We start from the raw sequence: 26217 nt of genomic DNA on the forward strand, positions 1-26217 counted from the left end.
ATCCTTTGGCACTCTAATAAAGGAAATTATGATCTTCTGTCAAAATGAACATTCATCCTCACATACAAAGATCATGTGAATTTGAAACTCTGCTAATCATGTTTGAAAGTGTGTTGTAAAATGCATCTTACTTAAATAGCTGTGTTTCATTTTATTGTTATTTAAAGCTACAAGCTTACAACAATTATATGATCCATTTATGTTCTTACAGGAAAAAAGACCACTGTTGAGACCGGATCAACCATTCATTTTTTTTTTGCCAGTCCTGGGCTTGAGCTCAGGGCCTGAGCACTGTCCTTGGACTTTCTCAAGGCTAGAGCTCTACCACTTGAGCCTCAGCACCACTTCTGGCTTTTTTCTATGTATGTGGTACCAAGGAATTGAACCCGGGTCTTCGTGCATGCTAGGCAAGTACTTTAACCAAACTCCCAGCCCCCGGATCAACCATTTTGAAAAAAAAACTCATTTCAAACTTTTTTTTCCAATATTTTTCTAGACTACTTGCTGATTCATATGTTCTGTATGACATTCTATTTGTCTAAGTCCTTGGCTGGGATGAGGCCCTATGAACTTATCAAGAGAGAAAAGAGAGTACTAAGTCTGTAAGTAATATTTTTCAAATCTTATTGAACTTAAAGCTTTAGGCTTTATGAAGAGTCTTTCTTAAATGAAAATATCAGTAGGCTTTGGAGTAAAGGAGAAAAATAACCAAAGTGCTCACTCTACAAAATTAAAATAAAATTAATTTCAGAATTGTAATCACATGCCCAATGTCACTGGAGTAGAGAACAGACACATATCATGCAGCTCTAAAATCCATTTGACCCTGGAGGAATGTCACATCAAGGTGACAGACTCTAGTCATCCTCTTGTTTCACCAAGTGTCTGAAATGATGACTTTGGGTTTTCCTTAGGGTTATCTAGTGTCTATCCTAGATGTCAGTGATGATGAAAAGTGAATGATACAGGAACCTCTGCTGTGCAGATTGCTGGACTCTAGGACATATAGCTACTAGAGAAAGGAATCTCCAGCTTTCCATCTCCTGCTTCACAGGGCTACATTGTTATGCTCACACAAGAGAAAGCAGAAGAATGAAATCATTCTGCTTTATCTTTTTGCCTCCTAATTCAGAGATCTAGCATTTATACCCATGCAGAATGAACAGAAACCTCTTTATTGAGATACAGATTGTGAGGGCAAATGACTAGAATTCAAATGTATTCTGAGAGACTGGGATCGATTTCCTGCTGGGAATACTCTTCAGTTTCAGCAGCAATATTAGAAACAAAGTACTTGTAACTCCCTTGCCAGAGAAAAATAAAAGGACTAGACTTTAGGCAGAGTTACGCCTTTGTAGATGACATCAGTATGATGCCACATCTGACTCACAAATTTGGCAACCTACTTCCAAGTAGTTGAAGATCTGATTTGAGAATGACCCGAATTGCTTTTGAGCATGGTCCTCCTTCTCTCTGTAGGTGTGGTTTCCTGCCTGTGTGGGGGTGTACTTTTACTCCACCTCATTCTTTGAGCATCAGTGAGCATTCTTCCAGAGCAGCCACCACCTTCCAAGGCCATTGTCCTCTAGTTTCTGTTAAAGCTTCCCACAGCAATTAACTATGCCAGAAAATGAAGCTGGACTTGATATTTTAAAAACAGAAGCACCACATTAGGACATACATTTACTTGTCAATTTAATTTATCACCTGGCTGAATCACTATTCTTTGTCTGTTTGTTTGTTTTGACATGGATGTGATAGAGTATTCCAGGTGTTCAAGACATAGTGATTTTAGGTGGAAGGGGGTAGGAAAGAGCAACATCAGCCTAATAAAAAAAGTAGTTATGGCATGCCTTTGTTCTTTTGCCAAAAACAATCTTTTCTTTCTTACCTTTCAACTCCTATAATAATTTCTAATTTCTAGATGTCCTGGATATTTTCATGCAGCTTTTGTGGGGAAGTTGGTAGGAATTAGAAAACTTGACTGCACCCTTTGGAAATTATGAAGAATCCCTCAAAATGATGCTCTTTTCAATACATCATGATGCAGTGTATGGAGTTTATATGACAGTGAAATATATACCTATTATCCTCTATAATATAATCCACTAGATTCTATTCATTTAACTGCACTTTCTTTCAGTGGCACATACAACTCTTGCTTCAAATGGAGAGCAGAGGTGGGATGTGGGGAGTTATTATCAAACACTTATTCATTAGTGTCTCTAGTACTGGCACTCAATATTTCCTTTTATGTTGTTATTTCCTCTCTGGAAAAATCTGTTTCTCTTACAGTAAAGCTCAGAATAACAATAAAGTAGGTTTTGTTTTCTTTTCTTGGGCAGAAACGATTTCTAAAACAGTTCTCCAAATCATGAGACAATGAAAGGAAATGTGGCGTGTTTGACTTTCATTTTAGAAGAATTAAATGTTATTATGATTTGGGATGTTAAGTGCTCTTCAAAGGATGATACGGTTGACAGCTTGTGACACTGTTGGAAAATCAGGAAATCTTGAAGGCGGGTGAAGGAAATTGGTCATACCCTTCAAGACCTCAAGGACACGAAACCTTTGAGACCTCAGCCGTACTCCCCTCTTTCTACCCTGCTATCCAGATGCCATAAGATAAGCAGCTTTATTCTACCTTGAGCTTTTCAAGGTAGAATGATGTGATTTGCGACAGGCCACAAATGATGGAGCCCAGCGAACATAAACTTCAGAAACCTCAAGTCTGAAGCTATCAGTCTGAAATGTCCCCTCTTTTTAAGTTGATTTTTGTCATAGAAATGTAAACCTGACTAAAGATCCCAGACTGAGTACTTGTATGAATTTCTGCAGTCTCATAAAATGCATCAAAATAAAGATCATAATGAAGTTATAAATGCCTCGTAAGATAATCAATAGTGTCATCAATGCATCAGAAATGCTGCAAAATAAAACAAAACAAAAACAAACCCAGGCCACAAACAAGGTCTAATCAATGGATAAGTAAAAAGACAGCCTGCTAGAACTCAAAATATGTGCATGCAAGTTTGATGTGGACATTAGCTAACTGAACTGTAGGACAGCTTTAAGATGGGAGTGAATTGCTATATGTAATAAATTCATACTCACAATGACTACTTTGGAAAGCAAGATCCCTTTATCCTTCTCCTATTGGACTACTAAGTACAAACAAACAAACAAATAAGCAAACAAACAATAACAAGGCAAAGATTTGTGGTGAGCAGCAGGAAGTGAAAGGTATAATGATGACTTAGTGTACAGAGTTTAGACAGCAATATGACTAGCATTTAGTCTTGGCAATTCATTCTGTTTCACTTGTGTAATCATTCAACATAGATTATCTTGAATATGTGTGTAAATAAATCCATATATGGAATATTGGCATGTACTGAGGAATATTGCAGAACAATACATCCTTTAACATTTCAAGAGTACAAGGGCCATGACTCAAAAGCAAAATATTAGTTTCTGTACTGTTTCTAGAACATAGTGAAAACTAACCAAGAAAATATTTGGAGGAAGATGATCGAAAGGAATAATAGGATAGATTACAAAAAAGCCAGTATATTCCTGATAGGCATGAAAAACTGGAAAGAAGTCAAGAAGGGAAAATGAGGAGGAAAAGAGAGTGAAATAGAAAGAAGAGAAAGAGGACATTTCTAGACATGAAAAAAAGTTTGAATCTGATGATGCAGAATCTATCAAATACTGGCTAGAACAAATGAGTAAAATTTCACACCGTAGCACAAACTACTTCCATTTCAGATCTCTAAGGATAAGAAAGAATAATAATCCCAAATCTGTTTAAAGAAGAGTAAAGATAGTTTATAAGGGAAGATGAGTCAGAGTGCTTTCAAACATTTCTGGTGCTGATAGGAGTGATTATAACTTAAAATCACACATTCAGCTATGTTAACAAAAGAATGCAGAATTACAGGTGTGAGTCACTAGTCCCAGGCTTTATTTAAAACTTTTTTATGTTTGAAATAGATTAGAAAGCAAAGTACTATCATGAAGTGTAGATATTTATATATCAAAATATTGTTAGCATTAAACAGGGTTGAAATCCTATATGAGTAGGCAAAAATCAAGTAAGTCTAAAGGAATAAGCAACACTGTGTGTACAACTGAATGCAGGAAAATGTTTAGTTGTGTGTGTGTGTGTGTGTGTGTGTGTATGAATGTGAAATTTTCCTAGAAATTCTAATAGAACTATAAGAGGAATTATGAAGGATACAGTTCATTAAGGTAGTTCACTGAGATCAAGATATGAAACTATCAGTTGGCTTCCTATTATTTACTATTAGTATCTAAGTAAAAGATGTTATGGTGCAAAAAGTTAGCAATAAAATATCTCTATAATAAGAATCCTGTCCACATAAAAGGAAATAATAAAATTTCTATAAAGCATTAAACTTTATTAAAAATATAAGAAGTAGGCAGAGATGGAGAGGCATGTGTATTTCTGACTGGAAAGACTAAATATTATGAAAACATAAACATTTCCAAAGTTAACTTATTGGTTTATCTAGCCAGTTAAAGGGACAAGTTCTGTTTTCAAAATTCAACTTAATTCTCAGTTATTCACCATGAAAAAAGTTAAGCTATACCTTAAACTTGTGGAGTTATCTAAAATATAAACAATGAGATTGATATTTCAAAACAGTAAATTCCAAAATATTTAAGGATACTGGGACAATCTTGATTATATTTTCAAAAATTGTCTTTCTACCTTACAGAGCACAGAGAAATAAATGCAAATTGGATTTTCTGAATAATGAAAGTGTAGGAAATGAATTCCTCAAAGCACGAAGTTATGGAGTAAATCTATGGAAAAAATTGTTGAATGTTTAAGATGAAAAACTGCCCTCCTACACATCACTAATCTCCATTCCTGGAAAAGTAGTAGCAATAAAGAAAGTATTAAAGTAAAATTCAAGTTAAAATTTTACAGGTAGCTAAATATAGATAGAGCTTGGGCCAGGTGCATGTCCTAGTGATAGAGTGCTTGCCTAGCATGCACAAAGCCCTGGGTTCAACAAACCACATACACAGAAAAAGCACACAGTTTCACCATTAAGAGAATGCAAATTAAGTCATGAATGAAAATATTGGCTCATCAGATTTGTTGATAATATCAGTGTTACCAAATGTTGGCAGGGAAGCACTCTCAGATGTTGCTCACCTGAGTCTAGCTATGCAAGATATTTTGAAAGGCAATTAAGCAACATCTCTCAGAAATTAAATATGCATTGATTAGATCCAGGCAGCCACTTTTAGGAATTATCCTAACACAAATACAAATGCTACCCACTGATAAACTATTTGCAAAGACTACAAGGAAATGTAAAAAATACATTATAGAATACCATCATATACTACTAAAAGGAATGAAGAAATCCTGTAAATACATGTAGACATCTCCAGGTAGATACTCCAGGTAGTTAGATTAGATAAAAAAAAGTTACACAGTATGCATGATATAATCTTGTTTATGTTAAGAATAGGATACAAATGTGAATTTGAACATAAGTGTAGCTTGTGCACAAAAAGTTCAGTGAGGCTGTTCAAGGCACATATGTACTATTTTTATGCATTATTTCCAGAACAGAATGGAAAGAGGAAAAGGTAAAAGTGTTGCAAGTGCTTGTCTTTAGGATTTATTATAACCCACTCATCCCACAAACTGAATATGTACAAGTTGATATACTAGTTGATTAACACAGTTCCACCTCTTAAAAATCAAATGATCTCTCTCTCTCTCTCTCTCTCTCTCTCTCTCTCTCTCTCTCTCTCTCTCTCTCTCTCTCTCTCTCTCTCTCTCTCTCTCTCTCTCTTCCTTCCTTCCTTCCTTCCTTCCTTTCTTTTTGCCAGTCCTGGGGCTTGAACTCAGGCCCTGCACACTCAGGCCCTGCACACTGTCCTTGGGCTTTCTCAAGGCTAGTGCTCTACCACTTGAGCCACAGCACCACTTCCAGCTTTTTCTGTTTATGTGGTACCGAGGAATTGAACCCAGGGCTTCATGCGTGTTAGGCAAGCACTCTACCACTAGGCCATGCTCCTGTCCTTCAACTGACCTTTTCTACTATCATAGAGGACAAGGTTTAATGAATGCACGTGTTTGGATGTTAGTCTTGAAATCTTTTTTATAGTTACTAGTTGCTGGAAAACATCTCTTAAGAGTGAGCTGGAAGTGTCTAGAATTTACTTGTACAAATCCCTGGGACTCTCTACATCTAATATGAAAACAGATTAGTAGCTGCAATGCCTGATACTTATACTTACACAATGCCTTATACTTATTTCCTATAATAGGTCATGCAGAAGCTGTTAAATATGGAGATCACTGTGGCTTCAGAAATGTGGTGCTATTGAACAGGTTGTGCTTGAAGTTTTTAAACTCTCTTATGAAATTGACATTCATTGATTATGTTTTTATTGAATCTCTGAGTTTTTCTAAGTAGAAAAATGGATTAATGAGTCCTTATATTTGATTAAGAGGGGAAAAAGTAAAACTAGAAATGAAAGTATCTGTCTGTGACTTTGGAGAGATAATAATTGTTCTTCAACGGACTTGATAAATAAGTTTTCTTTTCTGGTTTCCTGTTGTCCATGGCTGGTTTGTCTTGTGGGGCAATATATTCTGCAATCCCAGTGACCTGCATTTAGAATATTGTAATGCTCATTTCTTAAAAAAAATGAAAGAAGCAAGGGCTTCCCTGTGTAATCCATCATGATAATTTGTTGATGTAAGAACACTCGACTGTGATGGCATGACACTGCCCTCTGTATGCTTGATCAGCAAGAAATTTAGGATTACCTTGTGTTCCTCTTTTGCCTTCCATAAAAAATGTGTTTACTACTTGCTAAATGTCTCTGCAATTAGTTCCTCTTTTGTTCTATTTCTTCTCTACTTCATACACAGAGTAGTTTTATTAAGCCATTGTAAACTTTATTGCCACTTTGCTTCTAGTCTCTAGCTAGAATTCCATCTCTGGTTTCTCAATTCTCTGAAGTTTGTTTTCTTACCTTTTCTTTTTTTGTTTCCCTCTCTGGGCCTGTCATGAGAGCTTTTGTTTACTTTTATGACATAGGTTCATATTGATATGCTGAAGATAATACTAAAGATGTGAGGGGATCTATCTCAGACTTTTCTTTAGATGTCTCCATCTCTCTTTAAATGTCAATTCTTTAACTCAACTGGGCAAAGAAAACATTGACTACTCCCTTCCCCCCTTCTCTGCTTTCAGTGGCATCATTCTGCTCTATTTTTCCCATCTTAACATAATTGCAATCCTGCATGTGTTGATTTGTACAACTCCCAAACTCCCCAGGTCACATCAGCCATCATTAGCTCTACTTCTTAGGCATCTCTTGGCTTTATCTCTAACTCCTGCCCTATTGCTATTGCTCTGGTTCCAGCTCAACTATCTTGCCTAGAATGGCTTTTATTTTTTTTTTTTTGCTCTAGCTTGTTTTCCTGAAATGCATGTCTCAATGTTTTAGAGAGAACAAATCTTCTAAATCTTCAAATATGCACTTTTACTTGAAAACCTTCAATGTGTTCTCACTGTTTCTGTAGTAACCATCCATAGCTTATAAAAACTCATGACAGTCTGGCTCCAGCTTGCCTCTCATGCAGTCTTTTCTTCACATAATCCTCTCCCACTCAGCCCTCTGGTCATCAGAATTCCTTGAGTATACAGTGCTCTCTTTCCCTTGACCCCCATGGCCTACGTTTCCTCTTCCTATGCCCCTTCCCCCCACAATCTCCATTCAACCTCCGCTTTACTGTTTGCTTTTTCAGTTCTCAAATTTCAGCTTGACTTTCTATTTTCTCTCAGATATTTCACTGAACACCAAGGTCAGTTTGGATTTTTCCCATGGCTCCTCTGATCCTTTCTACTGGACTGAAGCTTCTCAAATTCTCTTGATTTTTTTTTGTTGTCATTATTGTTTATAGTTAGCAATGGAGAGCTATGAGAAATGTATGCCGGGGTTCTTTTGGTACCAAAATGCCTGGAACAAAATATCTGCTCGATTCTCCTGAGAGAATCTCCCTTGATTAGTGAATTGACATTTACTTCAAGACAGGTCACACCCTCTTTCCAGAACTGTCTTCTTTCATATGTTTGCTGATTTGGTAAACTTATCTTCTAAAGGAGTCACAGAGCACAGATTTCTGTCATGTTTATCCCTCTTTCCCAGAATTGCCTTTTGACAAAGCAGTGATTTACACACCAGACTTCAAATTTTCTGGTGGCAAGAGCTGGCTTTTCTTCTATGACTATTAGCCTCTATTACTCAGCAGCAAACGTACGCTCAAAACTTGCTAAGGGTAAGAAGGCCAAGCATAATGAAGTTAGGGCTGCATGATGGTACATACTGTAATCTCAGATGCTTGGGAGACAAAAGTAAGAAGACTATAATCTGAGGCCAGCCTGAAGGAAAGCACAAAACTGTGTCTGGAAAATACCTAAAGCTAAATGGATTAGTCAAGATTTATTAAATGAATGAATGAATGAAAACACAGATAGGGACTTGTAGAGATCCATACATAATCTGTCAAGCACCAAATTTTATGTTCCTAATCTGATACTGCCAAACATAAACAAGCAAACAAACTGTTTTTTAAGAAGGAAAAATGAAAAGAATATAGAAACTGAGGCTGGATATGATTTTTTTTCTGAAAGTAAAAATGCACTGGGTTTAGGAAAATTCAAAAGAAGTATCACATCCGATTTGTTTGGGAATGTGTCTTGCAATAATAGTTGTTTATGTGATCATTAGTAGAAATTGTCGTAATACTTAAGTGACTTTCTCTGAGATTCTCTTGTTATACTGAAGTTCATATATTACCCGTGTTTTTTGCTGAAAAGTAGAAGGCTCCATCACAGGGGAATGACCTATGCTTATACCCCAAAGCAGTCTTTAGAAGTAAAAGATAAATTTACACCATCATAAAGTCCTTTCAAAATCAATTGGAAACCATATTAACACAATGCAGGATCTTTTAAGGTCTCTGGTTATTTTCTAATTTGTCTGTTTTTTGGTAACAAAACAGGATGATACAGTTTTTTTTTTAATTTTTAAGTAGGTTAACTCTGGATATAACTAATAAGTGGTCTAAACTGTAGGAGCTTATGTGCCCCATGAGACATTTGGCTGTTACTGAAAAAATACTTGATGGTCATAGTGTATGGGAATGAATGCTAACAGGTCATCTCGTGGTAGAGTCCAGAAATACTATTTTGAATTTTTTATTTAAAATGACATTTGTATGCCTATGTCATGAACTCATTATATAAATGAAACATTGTTATATACAGAAGATGTGAAGTCCCATGTCTAATAATTAGTAGTTGCTTAATAAATGTTCATTAAAAGACAAACCAAAAAAAGCCACCAAAAATAATTCCACAAGCATTTAGAGGACGGTGTTCAGCAAGTGGAGAGGAGTAGAATTTATTCAGAATAGACCCTGAGTGTGTTATTCTTTCTAGGTTTGGTACTGTGTCACCCTTCCAGAGAAGATAGGAGAGAAGTATAGACAGTGGCGGTGTACATACTTACTTTTTGTTCCTCTCTCTCTGTAGCTCCATTGCGCTTCTCCAGTCCCCACTTTCTCATAAAATCTCTCAGATAACCAAACAGCGTTCCGATTCCATAGCCCATGTAAGTTAAAACCAAAGGCAAAAGAGGTGCTTCTTCTAGGCAGTCAGTAGCGGACTTTTCACGAAAATAGGGCTTCTCATTTTGCTGAAAAGATAAAAGAAAACTCAAGATTAGCAATTTCCATTTACAATTGTTCAGTGTGGCTTGAAAGTTTGAACTTTCAGTCCTTAAAATTTGAAAGAATGCATTTAAGATTATATAGCTGCGGCAGGGAGCATGGTCTAGGTGTAGAGTGCTTGTCTAGAATGCATGAAACCATGGGTTATTCCTCAGTACCACATTCACAGAAAAAGCCAGAAATGGTGCTATTGCTCAAATGGTGAAACACTAGCCTTGAGCAAGCCCAAAGATAGTGCTCAAGCCCTGAGTTCAAGCCAGGACTGGTAAAAATAAATAAATACATACATACATACATAAATAAATATTGTAAAGCTGCTTGGGAGAATAAAAAACTAGAAATTAATCAATGCAAACAATTATTTTGCAGCCTCTAATGAAATGAGTGTTGTTGACATAAACCTCTTATATTAGAGGGTGAAATAAGGTTGATTTCAGAAAAAATAATTCTTAAAAGATACTAAAGACATTAGTTGAAAAATCAGTGATGAAAAAGGGAAAAGAATTGTGGGACAAAGTGCTTTTACGGATACCATGGAGAAGAAGAGTAAATAAAGGAGGCTTGGCTTCAATCAGAACCTTGATTAAACTGTTTACAAAGAAATGATTTGGTGCAATAGGGAGGCTAGAATGTACAGACAGATATAAAGAAATAAAACTCACTGACACTCAAGGCTAGGCTAAGAGGATGATCAGTTTCCCATTCTCTTGCATTTTTTTTTGCCAGTTTTAGGGCTTGAACTCTGGGCCTGCGCAACTGTCTCTAAGCTCTTCAGCTCCAGGCTGGTGCTCTACCATTTACACCATAGTGCCACTTCCAGTTTTCTGGTGGTTAATTGGAGAGAAGAGGTTCACAGACTTTCATGTCCAGGCTGGCTTTGAACCTTGTTAATCAGAGCTTGCCTCCTGAGTAGCTAGGTTTAAAGGTGTGAGCCACAGACTCCCGGCCTGCATTTCCACCTTTATAAACTCCTCACGTGGCTGAATCAAGTAGAGAATCTTTCTTGATATTCATGAGCAGTTTCTTCTTACATTAGCTTTGAAGCAAGCCTGCTTTGCACATAACAGATGATCCACCTACATGTACATAACTCCCTCAGCTGGTAACAGGCTGGGTGTGTATAACTATTGTTTTGTAAGAAAGTTATGACAAAGCAGACACTTTTAGCAATGTCTATTAGTCCCCACCAAAAGCCTTCTTTCATCTCTCATGCATAATTTTATTTTTCATGTAATATTTAACTTACATTTGAATTCACAGAGAGAAATTGGGAGATCTTTATGGAAAACATGCTATGCCCAGGTCTTTCATGAAACGATGGAAAGTGACAGATTTACAATGTTCCTCTATTTAAAATTAATTAGTCATACATTTTGGGCAGTATTTCTCAACATGTACTTTGACACTTATTTTGAAATTTGAGGTTCAGTCTCATTAAAAGATGATGAAACAGAACATCTTGCTTAATAAGTACGAGCTATTGAAGCATGTACTATTACCGTGGGCTCAGCATTATTACCTGTATTATGCTTTGACTTGCTCTACCTTTTACTTTCTTCTAAGTAAACAGATTGTGAGCCACTTTGTCCATTGTGCCTAGCCGTTTGGGTCATGGTGACACCCTGGAGTTTGTTTACTTTCTGTAAAACTACTTCATGTCGAAGCAAACAGATGTTGGGACATGCAAGGAGGACTTATTTTAGACACTGCCCTTTTATTCATTCAATATGGCAGGATCTGTTACTGACTGTCTATGTTGCACAGTTCTAGGTGAACGTGGAAAGTACATAAAATCAGTCAATACAGTCTCATTCCCTGAAAGCTTCATTGTTTGTGTGTACTATTGGGTGGGGATGCTTAGACAAATGACAATAATATAGAGCAATATGTAAATCTCCAAAGGATGGTACACAGGAAATGATCAGGAGTGGCTTTCTAAAGTATGTTGAATTACAGGTCCGACTGTAATTGCTGGGAGTTAAAGCTTCATGCTGGAGATCTTCATGTAAACCAGGATGTCTGGGTTAATTAATGACTGTGTGATCTTGTGCATACCCATGAGTTTCTCTGGTCCTCAAACACCTCAAGTGCTTGATGGGACTGATGAAGACAGGTTAGAAGCAGATATTTACACACACATACACATATACATATGTACATATATATATGTACATATATATACACACATAAGACATACAACTTTCCAAAGACTGACAAGCAACATAATAGAATATCTCATGACACATAAGTAAGCAGACTTCTCTCAAGACATGTTTGCTTATGAATGGGAACAGGATCTGCAGAGTTCATTTAATTTTAACTGGTTTTGTTGTTGTTGCTATTGTTTAGTTGGTGCTGGGTATTACACAATTTAAATACACATTCTATCACCAAGCTATAATCTTCTTACCCTTCTCATTCTGTGTGTGTGTGTGTGTGTGTGTGTGTGTGTGTGTGTGTGTGTGTGTTAAGTAATATCCTCAGGACATGGAATGAAACAGCGTCTCCAACAAAAGTCCTTTAAATGCTGAGAGAGGCTATCATTATGCATAGAGGGTTACATGTCCTCCTCATCTCATCTTCTAAAGGATTCTGGTTCTAGGAATTATTCTATCTTTTAACTTTGTCTCTGGTTAGCCTTAATTAGATGTTTTTTCTTCCACTGAGAATTCCTCCTTCAGGGAGAAGGAAGATGGCGCCCAGACAATAGGGACGCTGCCTAGCTCTCTCTGACAAAAAGAGAGAACCAGGGAGTCCCACGAGCCAACTACCTAAAGAAATCCACAACAACAAACTCAAAAAGCAACGGAGATGGACTCAACCCGGAAAAGAAATCCAGATAAAGCTCACATCCAACTTTCTCAAAGAATTCGGAACGCGAGGACCCCTCCCCCACCTCTCGCCGCCGGATCCAAGCCGCGAAAGCCATGGAAAGCCGCGAAAAGCAGCAGCTGGCGAAGGATCAAGCTGCGAAAAGCGGCGGCAGTGGAGGGCACCAGGCTGGGAGCCCAACGGCTGCAGAAACCAGCACAGAACCGGGCCAGCGAACGGCGGAAGCAGCGGAACCCAGACGCGGAACCATACAGCAAGCAGCGGAACCCAGACGCAGAACACAGGCGGCAGCGGAGACCCGAGGGGAGTGAAAGGCTCCCCACCACCGAGGAGCTCCCGCAGATGGACGCAGAGGCGTGAGTAATACAGCGCATCCCCAAACACATCGGGAAAGCGGAGCGGGTGCCAAGCAATAGAACTTAACTCAGACCCCAATACCCCGCCCGAGAAATTAAAGCAGAACTAAGGAAATGGAAAAACCTCCTATGCACCTGGATTGGAAGAATCAACATTGTGAAAATGACAATCTTGCCAAGAGCCATCTACAAATTCAATGCAATACCCATCAACATCCCAATGTCATTCTTTAAAGAAATAGAAGAGGCAATCCAAAATTTCATATGGAACAATAAAAGACCCCGTATAGCAAAAACACTTCTTAGCAGAAAGAACAGTGCTGGAGGAATTTCAATTCCAAACTTTAGACTCTATTACAGAGCTATAATTATCAAAACAGCTTGGTACTGGCACAGGAACAGGCCTGAAGACCAATGGAATAGAACTGAGGACCCAGATATTAAACCACAGACCTATGGCCACCTAATCTTTGACAAGGGAGCCAAAAAAATAGAATGGAAGAAAGACAGCCTCTTCAACAAGTTGTGCTGGCAGAACTGGTTAAGCACCTGCAGAAAACTAAAGCTGGATCCTTCTTTGTCACCTTGCACTAGAATTAACTCCAAATGGATCAAAGACCTAGAGGTAAAAGTTGACACACTGAAAAATTTACAGGAAGGAATAGGAGATACACTAGGCCTCCTTGGCACAGGTCGAAACTTTCTTAATAAGGACCAAGAATCACAACAAATCAGAGAAAGGCTGGATAAGCGGGACTGCATTAAACTACAGAGCTTTTGTATGGCAAAGGACATAGCTAGTAAACTAATCAGGAAGCCTACAGAGTGGGAGAAGATCTTCACCAACCAAACAACGGACAAAGGCCTCATATCTAAAATATATCAACAACTCAAAAAATTGAATCACTCCAAAACTAACCTCCAAAGTAACAGCCATCCCATTAAAAAATGGGCCAAAGACTTAAAGAGAGTCTTCTCTGAAGAAGAAACAAAAATGGCCTATAGACACATGAAGAAATGCTCAACATCTCTGATCATGAAAGAAATGCAAATCCAAACAACTCTAAGATTCCACCTCACTCCAGTTAGAATGGCCAAGATCAGGAAAACGAATAACAACAGATGCTGGAGGGGATGTGGCCAGGAGGGATCACTACTACACTGTTGGCGGGAATGCAAACTTGTTCAACCACTATGGAAAGCAGTGTGGCAGTGCCTCAAAAGGCTAAACATAGAACTCCCCTATGACCCAGCAATTCCACTACTTGGCATTTACCCAACCATCCAGAAACAAGGACATACTAAATCCACTAGCACAACAATGTTCATTGCAGCACTGTTCACCATAGCAAAGATATGGAACCAACCTAGATGTCCCTCAGTTGATGAGTGTATCAACAAGTTGTGGTATTTGTACACAATGGAATTCTATGCTGCTGTCAGAACGAATGACATCGCCCCATTTGTTAGGAAATGGAAAGACTTAGAAAAAATCATATTAAGTGAAGTAAGCCAGACTCAAAGGAACTTAGGCTCAATGGTTTCCCTCATTCGTCATAATCAGTAGAAACCTTGGGCTCTACTAGCAGAGATCTGCAATAGAGCAAAATCTTTTCTTTTTTTCTTTTTTTTTTTTTTGCCAGTCCTGGTCTTGAGCTCAGGGCCTGAGCACTGTTCTTGGACTATCTCAAGGCTAGAGCTCTACCACTTGAGCCCCAGCACCACTTCTGGCTTTTTCTATATATGTGGTACCAAGGAATCGAACCCGGGTCTTCATGTATGCTAGGCAAGCACTTTAACCACTAGGCCAAACTCCCAGCCTATTTTTTTTTGCCAGTCCTGGGCTTGAGCTCAGGGCCTGAGCATTGTCCTTGGACTTTCTCAAGGCTAGAGCTCTACCATTTGAGGCTCAGCACCACTCCGGCTTTTTTTTTTTCTATGTATGTGGTACTGAGGAATCGAACACGGGTCTTCGTGCATGCTAGGCAAGCACTTTAACCACTAGGCCAAACTCCCGGCAAGCAAAATCTTGATACATAAGCCCATATAATGTGAAGCTAATTGAAAGGACCTCCAGGATATTGAAACAAAAGCCATATAATGAATGATTGTTGTCCTTAATGTACTATGTTGTCTCTCATCTCCTTTGCTGTCCCTTGGTTATCTCATATTGGTATAGTATCTCACTTTGTTATCTGATATATTGAATTTATTTGTATTTGGATATTTGAAATTTGATAGGGAGGGGGGGAAAACCAAGACAGGTGGGGGGTGTGGGGGGGGAGGGAAATGGGTACCAAGACATGTGAAAGGGTATCAATGTATGTGAATTAATGCACCTTCTATCTGGCAAATATCATGTAACCCTTTTACCAATTACAATAAAAAAAAAACAAACTGAAAAAAAAAAGAATTCCTCCTTCAGTGTTATTAGCATCCAGCACCTCCACCTTTCCTCTTTCTCATTCTTCACGTCAGTCTTTTCTCACAAGCTCTAGCAAATCCTAGACCAACTGCCTCCATCCCTTACCTCGCTCTTCCTAAATCCTGGCTGTCTAGTACAACTATCAGAATATTTGGCTGATATTTTACCCCTTTAAAATTATCTCCTCAGAGAACAACTTTCTCTCAGAGAGAACACAGACTTCTAAGTACACTCTGCATTTGAGGAAGTAATACCCTGGTACATTGTAGCAGTCATGTTTCAAGCAAGTAAACTAAAATCACTGTGAGTGGTGTGGGGGAGGAGACTTACTTTAAGTATTATACTGCATCCACTGATAGGTAATTAAATATCAGTGGAAGAAAAGACTATTTCCCTAATGAGGACCACGAAGAGCTCCACGGACCTTGTTCAGAATTAAAATCAGCAGAACTGACAATAATTATCAAAACGCAACTTTTAAACATAGCAGGAAATTGTCTTAAGGGCAAATAGCAAATGAAACATTTATCCAAGATAAAGGTCTTAAAAGAACAACTAGTCCGTGGCAACAAAGCATGACCTGCTCCCCTTCACTTCTCTTTCAAATCCTGCCTGAAAAAAAAAACAAAAAAAAACCCCAACAACAAAAAAAAAAAAACCAGAAAACTTCTACTCTGAGCCAGTGGGGCTTAGATAGAGATTTTGCCTCCCTGGCTCCAGTTCAGTTATGGAATTTCCCTACAAGGGAAGCTGCCAGTCTTTATTATCTTCAGCTTTTTTTTCTTTTTGACAGAGGTTCAATTCCATACAAAAATGGTTGAGACTTTGGAAATTCCTTTCCTGCATTGATCACCTACTCTTATGACGAAGACTCACTATAAGCGTGCTATGATAGGAATACTGGGTCCCAAATAGACCTTACCCCAAGTCACTATCAGGATACCACTTTTTTCATGATCGAAGAAAATAATCAAATGGTGAGATACTAGTGTCCTTTTAAAGTGGCCACTCATATTGCCCATACAATTTTTGTGTATCCAACTATAAAGAGGGTTTCTATGCTGCACCCATCTCTGAAGCAGTAACCAATTGGCATTGCTCACAAAAGCAGCATTCCAAAACATTCTCAAGATCCTTGATTTTATTTGGAGTAGAGAGCAGGAACCTTCATTCAAGGCTGAAGACTGTTCTAGAAAACAATGGATATTTTTGGTTGTATATGAGTGAGAGGAACAGGTTCCATAAAATCAATGACTCAAACTGTTGGTAGTATTCAGTTTATCAGAGTTACACAAGCAAATAAGTAGAATAGAAGAGCTCTCTTGGGATTAGAACAAACCTCAAAGATTGATTTGATAAAATGATCCATGCCAATAATCATGAATTTGACTGGCTCTGGTAATTGTGGGGCAATTTATGAGCCACTGGTTTTGCCATTGCATTGGCAAAACTAATAGAGGGATAAGTAGTAGACTAACCTAAAGATACTAGGTTTAACAGAGTAGCACCTACAGGAAATGACAGACAGAGCAGACAGAGCTGCACTGAAGCAGTCATTCCAGTGCACATACCATTCTCTAAGGAACAACATTACAGGTTTCACATGTGAGGTGAGTAGATGCTATGAAAATAGCTCAGTCATGCACTTTCTTTCTTTCTTTTTTCTTTCTTTCTTTCTTCTTACCTTTTTTTCTCTCCATATGTATGTGTTGCAAATATCTATACACATGCACACACATACATAAATTCAAACATGCATACCATGTATTTAATTTTCTTCCAGCCCCTTCTTCAAAGATATAAAAATATATAATGTAATAATTTTGCCTTTGTAAAATACACATACATAATATAATGCTAGCATTGGAAAAGGGTTTATTATATAAAACAACTGTTCTAAATCTCACTGGATTTGAGTTTGTAGAAATTTGAAGCCAATTCTGAGAAGTTAAACTGTACAGTATATATATATGTATATATGTTCACACAAACATATTACTATATATTTTCATGGTTAGTCTTAGAATAACTGCTATAAGAACTAAAAAGGTAAAAATTATCATAATTGAAATATTATATTCATATATTCATAGTACAGAATAAAGCTCAAAAGTGAAACTACAGTAACAAAAAGGACATGAAGCATTCATAAGATAAAAAATAAAATGTTAGACATATGTCCAAATATCTTTTGGGGGGGGTCGGTTGAGGGACTTGTACTCTAGTGTTCTTCAGCTCAAGGCAACCTCCCTACCCCTGGGCCTGGGCGTTGTCCCTGTGCTCTTCAGTTCAAGGCTACCACCCTACCCCTGAGCCACAGCCCCACTTCTGGTTTTCTAGTAGTTAATTGGAGATGAGTCTCACATTCTTTGCCCAGGATGGCTTTGAACTGTAATCCTCAGATCTCAGCCTACTGAGTAGCGAGGATCATAGGCATGAGTCACCATGCCCGGTCCAACTGTCTTAATCATAATATAAATTTGAATGAATCAGTCAAGTCTGGTAGTACAGACTGTCAGGCCAAATAAAAGCAAAAGGAAATCCAACTATAAGCTTTCTTACAGGAATTAGACTTCACATTCATGAATGAGAAGAGATTAAAAGTACAATAATTTTAGCAAGCTATCATAAAAACAGCAACCAGAGAAAGCTTGGATAACTATACTAACAGACTGTAAAACCAGACTGTAATTATAAGTAAGGAGGAGCAACTTATGACTGATAAACTGATTAATTCATTAACAAGGTAGGTCATTGATCAACATGTATGCACCAATGAACAAAATCACAAAATGCATGATGAAAAAAACAGGCAGAAGTGATGAAAGACATAAAAATAACATCTCACAATAATAACAGGAGCTTCAAGTTTCCTGCTTTCAGAAATAGATTAACAAGGCATGCAACAACCAGGAAAGAGAAGACTTGATCTACTTTTTCTTAACCACATATAGAACATGATAGTCAACCTTTACTCAAGCTTCAATAAGGGTAGATGGCCTCTAATAATGCAGCAAATATTCTCTCCCACTGCAAGGAAGTCAGAAATCGATAATGAAAGAGAGAAAATCTGCAAATGTGTAGCAATTATATAATATACTCCTAAATAAGAATAGGTGAAGGAAAAAAATAACCAGATGATATGTTGAGATTAACAAAAATGAAGACACATATTAAAAATATTTTCCTTCAAGTATTAATGAAAGAAAATAGTGCATTCATTAGGTTATTCCCTTTCAGGAAGAATGTGAAGCAGAAAGACTTGTAAAGTGGAACCCACTGAAGATGGAAACTATGGTGGAGTCTGTCAGGCCTGCTTCACATGATTCAGCCTTGGAATTATGTCACTATCCTTCCCCACCCTGAAATAATTGCAATATTCTCCTCAGATGAAACATGCTTGAAATACACAGCGCTTCTATTGTCATCCTAGTTAGCCAGAAAAAAACCAATGTCCTTGACAATGAGAACACGTGAAAACACCTGCCACCTTCTTTATCAATAATTATATGTCATATGATAATGCTTATAGACCAGTTTTAATGTGGTAGATGAGAACAATGGTATTTGTAAAAATACCTAGAAACTTTTTATGGATTTGATTTTATTTACTTAAGTAGTACTCCTAAGAAATAGAGGTGGATAATTCTAATGCAGTTAGAATATTCTTCACTTGACCAGAGTGGTCCAAGTCACCAAGCTATGTGGAAAAGACGGTAAAGCAAGAAAAGCACACAATGTTGAGTCAACTCCACAACACTAGAGAATTGACATGAAGTTAGACCTTTGAGATGTTTGAGATGGAAACTTATTTTCAGAAATAGGACGGACTCTTTCTCCTCTCCAAATGCCTACTGGTAGCTGCTAATCTTCTTTGGGGAGGGGACAGTTTTGGGCATGGGCAAGGTCACTCAGGTGGTTTTTATTGGAACTTGCATCTCTGTGAAACTCCTATTTAGTGGGAAGATAAAGTGCACACATACAAGCAACACATTTTAAGACCAGAGAGAAGTATTCAGTAATAACATATAATAGATTGTATTTTTAGAAGCACCACCAAACAGGGAATAAGATGCTCGATAATTAGCTCCATATTTGTACATGGCATTCATTCATTCATCTAATGAACAAGTATGTAGTTTGGGAGTCTATGTGACACGGAACTGCGCAAGATGGACACAGTGTCTGTCTGCATCATCTTGACCTGTGCTATTCAATGCGGTCATCATTAACCACATGTACCCAATTACATATAGACTTTTTAAAGAACTAAAATTTAGTGCATGTTGAGGGTCAGGTTCTCAATTGCACTAACCTCATGGTAATTTGCTCAGTAATTGCACGGAGTGTACTTGTGGTCACTTTTCTGGATAGGACATATGTAGGGTATTTTCATCATGATAGGAAAGATTAATCACTTAGATGTTTGTGAATTGTGGTCCACAGGTCAGCTCTGGCCTATGGCCTGATTTTATAATAATGTTTTATTGAGACACAAGTATATCCACTTGTCTGCATTGTCTAAGGCCAATTTTTATGCTTCAGTGCAAAAGCTGAATTGTCGGAAGTAGAATAATTGAACATATTTACTCTCTAATCCTCCTCAGATACAGAACAACACTTATAAGAAGAGAAATGATAAGTGCCACAGAATAAATAGGATCTAATTCTGAATAAATGAACCTTACCCCAAGACAATGGAATTTAAAAAGAGACTTTGAAGAATCAGCAGGTATTTCACAGGAAAAAGGCATTACCAGGAGAAGAAAGTGCTTGGAAACTATGAGAAAGTGGAGTTGGGACTCAGCTGGCAAAGACAGTGAGGGATAGGTGTGGCTGAGTGCACGTTCTCTCCATGCTGTCAATTCCCATTGTCTCAATGCTTAAGGTAGTGACTGATATGTAACAGGTGCCCAATAAATAGATGCGTGAATATTCAATGAATGTTCTGCAGGGTGGGCAATCATGTTAAGAACTGCAGTCTGGACTCTAATCAGGGAAATCACTGATGAGTTTAAACAGATGATATATACTTTCAAAAGTGCTCTTGGAAGGTGGTATGGAGAAAGTTTAACCATTGAGACTACTTATGCTATGATTTACAGCAATTTGTGAATGATAATTTTAATAATTATTTCTATATCCATCAAGGAAGAAAACTCAAGAAAGCCTGCTTTCTCAATTGCTTCTGGTATTTTGACTCAGATCAAAATCAAAAGGGCAGAAACTCCTAAATTGCCCAGGAATGAAGCAACTGCAGAGCCATGATTGAACCTCACTGTGTGGTGTGCACTGAGATCTTTCTTCACTGTGACTGGCAACCAGTGACTCATATGAATTATAAGGAGGGTGGAGTTCCTGGAGGGCTCCAGGGGTAATATTTGGTTGAAGTCAGGAGGCTGAATCTGGATTATTTACAATCATTGTTACTCTTTGGATATGAATGAATCATTTTCTTCTTACAGCTTTTTATTGCTAAGCTACTAGGCTTTGGTCACTACCCCCAAATTCCTGTCTCCTGTAGCTAGACCAAACAGGGGTTGACTATTTGAGTGTCTGCAGAAGCAGAAATCCTTCTGACTCAGAAAAGAAGAAACTTGCCAGGGACCAGCCTCTGATTACTCTCACCTGTTTCTTTGGTTTCTTGTTCCTTTTCACTGCTGGTCACCTCATATAACCTAGATCCTTTTTTTTTTAAAGATGGTACATTTCCTTAAAGAGATAATATATGAAGTAGAGGTATATATGAAGTGATATGGTATAGGGCCAGTCGAGGTAAAAAGCCACATAAGAGTGCAAAGTCCTGAGTTTAAGCTCTACTACCAGCACCAAAAGAGAGAGGAGACAGGAGAGAAAAAGAGGAGAGAAGAAAAAGAGAAAGAGCAAAGAGAATGCAAAGTTACGTGTATGCAAAGCTATCGGAAAAAATCAGTTTTTCACTCATTGAAGGAAGCACACAAACACTTATTTAATTTTTTATTTTCTATAAAACTCTGTATAATGCCTCCAAATAACCAACTGATTAAGATACTAAAATAATAATTCATTTATTTGTTTTCAAATAATATATATGGTCATATCTATAATTATCTGATTAATTTTTCTTGTAGGGTATATAATATAGAAAAAAATAATCTTTCCCAGAGCAGGTTACTGTTGGTTAGTTTTTCCTCATACAATCAGCTTAATAGAGGAAAATATCTTTTAGACATCAAAATTTTTGTTCTGGATATAATGAGTGAATGTCAAGTTCAAGTCCTCTGACTATGGTATAAAGATTGCACTGAGCAAAAGAAAACTGATGTTAGTGACTTGTTTATTTTCTCCATAAAAGCATTGCCTCAGTGACATTATGTCATTCCTACACAGATGTATCATTTCTGTTTGTCAAAGTAGAAATGAGGTGATAATAGATAATGGATTGATTTAATCTTTTATCATGTGTATTAATTATTTTTCTGTATGCTAACCTGACGCTGTAGACACCTGATTCAGTTGTCTTGCTAAGAACTCTCAAAACACTCACAGACCTGATATCATTTGCTCCTAGAATTTTTCTAAGCACACTGTAAAACCAGTAGAGAAAACTAGTCCAGTCTTAATTTTGTATCATTTTGTTGCTTAATGCAACAAATCTCAAATGACAGTCTACAACTCTATGAAAAAAATTTTCTAGTAATTGTCCCTGATATATGCTAAAATTAGAAAGTGATGTATTTATATACATATATACACATTGTATATACATATATACACTTAACTGTATATATATATATATATATATCTTAGAGACAATCTCTTAAGTTGGCCTTATGTCACTCCTACCTTTTGATGTTAATATTTCATTTCTGTTTCTGGATTTGTTAATGAGATAGTAGATAATAAATTGGTATAATTTTTTGAATTGTGGTGAGATAAAAATTGATACACTATTATTCATACTATTACTATTATTTACTATTAGAATTTTTTGAAGTCCTAAAGTTCTGGTTTGACCGTGCTGAACCACAAGCAGATCTTTTATATGTTACCAAAGCAGAGATGGAGCTAGCAATAGGATAGATTTCTGTAAAGGCCAATGGTGATAATGAGGCACTTTTATGATGAACTTTCTCCAGTGTTAGGCACTGTTAAAGCTTTGTACCCAATCTTATTTACATCTTACAACAGCATGGGTAAGGTAGTCATCACAGGTGAGTAGGTGCTGCTGGATTGTCCAGATTTGACACTGAAGACAGAAAGGTTAAAGTAGTCTATTGGCTCTGCCAATGTGTAACTGGATTCAATTCTAGAAAATATGAATGGAAAATCCTACTCCAAACCTCTACCCGATTACATGATGATCTGAGTTGCTAGGGCAGCAAGACTGTGGGGGTGTGGTAACCAGTTAAGTTATACGCCTAAAGATCCTAATTGGATTAACCATCTGTGTGGGTGGTGTGCAAACACTACTTTTCAAACCTTGGTTCTTTATGTGTGTGTTGTGACAGCCTTGTGTGAAGATTAACCATAGTTTCTATGAGGGCAGGAACATATTATGTCTTCATGTGTGGAGCAATCCTTATGCCTAATTATTACTAATTCCACTGACATGGTGTCAGTCCTCAGGCTTACAGAGGAAAAGTTTTGCTACACGTAGCTTTTATTTTAAAAGTGCATCTGACTGATGCACTTTGTAGTTAAAAGTTGGAACTGAGACTAGAAAAATTATTATTGCAAATGCTGTTTTAAGAATCATCACATGGTTGTTGTCGGTTCATTCCTTTAGCCTGTTGAAGATTAAAAAGTATAGTGACTTTCTAGAAAGGACTTTTAACTGGGATATGAAGAGAGGAGTCATTTCATTTTCACACAGTGTAGATGAGCCAAATCCTTCCACAGGCAGGAAGAAATGGGATGGAGTAGAGCTGTTAGGATTTCTAAGCTAAGATCCCTTATTAACAGTGGATTTATACCCATGGTAAATAGGAAAAAAGCTCTTGACCCCTTTGGAATTATGTGTATATGACAAGAAAGCTTCTTTGGTTGGTGGCCTTTGGGTGACAATGTCTTTTACTTGATGAGGTACTAGTTAGTGTACTAGTTCTTTTGTTAGAGACTAAACACTTCAATGATATATAAGCAGTTTTAGAGCCTCTGCAGAGTTTTTTCTGGTGATAAAAAAAAGTACAGACCATGAGACCAGACTACATTTCGAACTAGCTCTTTGACTTAGTTTGTTCATCTAGAAATAAACCTAGAAACATGTTTACCTCATATAGTTATTTGAAAACCAAATGAATTAATATCTGCTAGGTCCCTAGAATATAGTATGATGTTAAACTTTCTTAAATAAAATTCCAGGGGCCGGGAGTTTGGCCTAGTGGTTAAAGTGCTTGCCTAGCATGTACGAAGACCCGGGTTCGATTCCATGGTACCACATACATAGAAAAAGAAGCCGGAAGTGGTGCTGAGGCTCAAGTGGTAGAGCTCTAGCCTCCTTGAGAAAGTCCAAGGACAGTGCTCAGGCCCTGAGCTCAAGCCCAAGACTGGCAAAAAAAAAAAAATTCCAGTAAGCTATCTCATATGGGAGACATTGGTGATAACATGGAGGTTCCTGGAAATGTATTGGCTATTGAACTCTGAGGGTATAGAGCTTTATCAGTATTTAATGACAAGCCTGTATATTCTGAGGGATGTGCCATTTTCCCTGTCATCCATACATATTTTACCTCCTGATAAAGGAAACATTGGCATAAATGAATAATACTATTCTGTTTCTATTTTCATTTTATTCTACATGAGCTCCATTGGCTTATAACATGCTTTATGTATCCAGGCTTAGAATATATTAAATAAATCTGGGAATTCATATAAAAGCATATAGCTATTTGGTCACACACAATAATTGAGTGTCTTTGATTTTTACAGAAAGGTAGTGAACTTAAGAATTTAAACAAGTAGATGAGAATTTTAATAACAACATCAAATAAAATAAAAATTTAAAGATCATATTAACAACAATGGGTATTTTTTAATTACATCACGGTATCATATATAGAGGTTGTGGTCTAGGTGCTGAGGATTTATCAGAAAACAGAAAAATCTTTGCTATGTAGCACTTACAAACCTGAGACAGAGGTAAACAACAAGTAAGCAATAATTTTGTGTGTGTGTGCCTCTGTGTGTGGGTATTTGTATGTGTATGCAGATGGTGTTGAAAGGTAAAGAAATGATTGAACAAGGAAGGAGTCAGGTAGGGAGGACATTTTCTAATTGATTTTATTTTACATCTTATCATCTTAGGAGGGACTGCAAGCCTAAGACCCATAGAGGAGGTGGTGTTTGTGTCAACATTTCAAGGAAAGGAAGAATGAACCTCATGCATGTCCAGGGCAAAAATGTTCCCAGTCCAAGGAAGAGAAAATGCAAATATTGCAGGTGGGACAATGTGAAGAGAAACCAGGTCAAGGAACAATAAGCAAGGAACAACAAGCAGAATGAGCCTAGGGGATAATAGCAGATGAGTCAGAGGCAATAGAGGGATGAGGATTTAATGGTGATGTAAAGATTTGGCCTTCTATTCTGAGTGAAATGAGGGTTGTGTGAAGGAAGTGGGTACTTGAAGTACTTGTTTGGATTTCCTTCCAGTGGGATCACTGGCTGCTGTGCCATACTTGACAGAGAGCAAGAGTAGAGTAGAGGCAGCATATGGACAGGATCTTGAATTCTTTGATAGTCTTTCAATTAAGAGGCAGGATGGTCTATTCTCTCTGACTCAGTTGACTTGGTTATGTATGTTTCCATTCTGTCTCCAGTCCTGGTATGCCTTGTCCTTTGGCCATCACATCCCAGGTCCCAGACATGAGACTGACAAAGCCAACTCAGTGCTGGGTCTTCCCACAGCTCTTTAAGCACTCCCCACACTGAGTCATCTCAGCTGACATAATAGATACCACAGAACAAAGTAAAGCCAGTTCCACTGTGCTCTTTATGATTTCCTGAGCAGAAGAATCCTTGAGCATAATACAGTGGTTATCATTTGCAGATAGTTCATTATGTAGCAATAGGTAGCTGAACACAATAATAAGAGTTTGGGATCCTGCAACAATCCAGGTGTGAGACAATAGTGGTTGCTATCAGAGAAGTTGCTCAGAGAAAGAAAAGGAGATTTCAGATTTTGTTTATGCTGTGGAGGTAGTCAATTTTAGCTGACAAATTGAATGAAGAATACGTAGAATGAAAGTAAGAAGTCACAGATGATGCCAGTGTTTTTTATTTGAATCACAAAAGGATAGCATTGTCATTTACTGAGATGAGATGGGAAAGACTTAAGGGGTGTAAATTTGAGGGATGGTGGGACAAGTATGAAGAACTTAGTTTTATACGTGTCAAAATGCCTTTTGATAATCCAAATGGAGAGAATGAATAGGCAGAAATATTTTGTATAACCAAATAGGTGGGTTTCCATTTGTGAGTTGAAATACGTACTACATATACATTAAATTTCCACGAGAACTATACAGTTAGAAGGGGAAAGAGGTACAATGGAGGAATCTCAGAGCATTCCATTGCCTGTAGATCAAATAGTCAAGTAAGAAACAGGATAGAAACTAAAGAAATAGACATTGACAAAGGAGAAAAATCTAGAGCATCACAGTTTAGAACCCAAGAGAAGTTGCTTTAAGCATGTCTGAGTCCCTTTTTCATTACTCTAGTGAGAATCTGGAAGCCAGGTACTTACAAAGAAATTAATTTTATTCAGCTTCCAGTTTTGGAGGCAAAAGTCCCAACAGCATGGTCCTGATCTTGGAGAAAGCCCCTTG

The 26217-nt window shown here is 37.5% G+C and overlaps 1 protein-coding gene across 1 annotated transcript in view; it reads right to left on the minus strand.

Annotated features, from left to right (window-relative positions):
• Window positions 1-26217, minus strand: part of Sptlc3 (serine palmitoyltransferase long chain base subunit 3) — a 98400-nt gene that overhangs the window by 58978 nt on the left and 13205 nt on the right. Inside the window, exon 3 of the mRNA XM_090352785.1 lies at window positions 9580-9765. Coding sequence (XP_090208911.1) covers window positions 9580-9765 — 186 coding nt within the window. The remainder of the gene's footprint in view (window positions 1-9579; window positions 9766-26217) is intronic.

The sequence above is a fragment of the Megascapheus bottae genome, chromosome 18 (assembly GCF_031878675.1).
Source record: "Megascapheus bottae isolate mThoBot1 chromosome 18, mThoBot2.hap1, whole genome shotgun sequence".
NCBI lineage: Eukaryota > Metazoa > Chordata > Mammalia > Rodentia > Geomyidae > Megascapheus > Megascapheus bottae.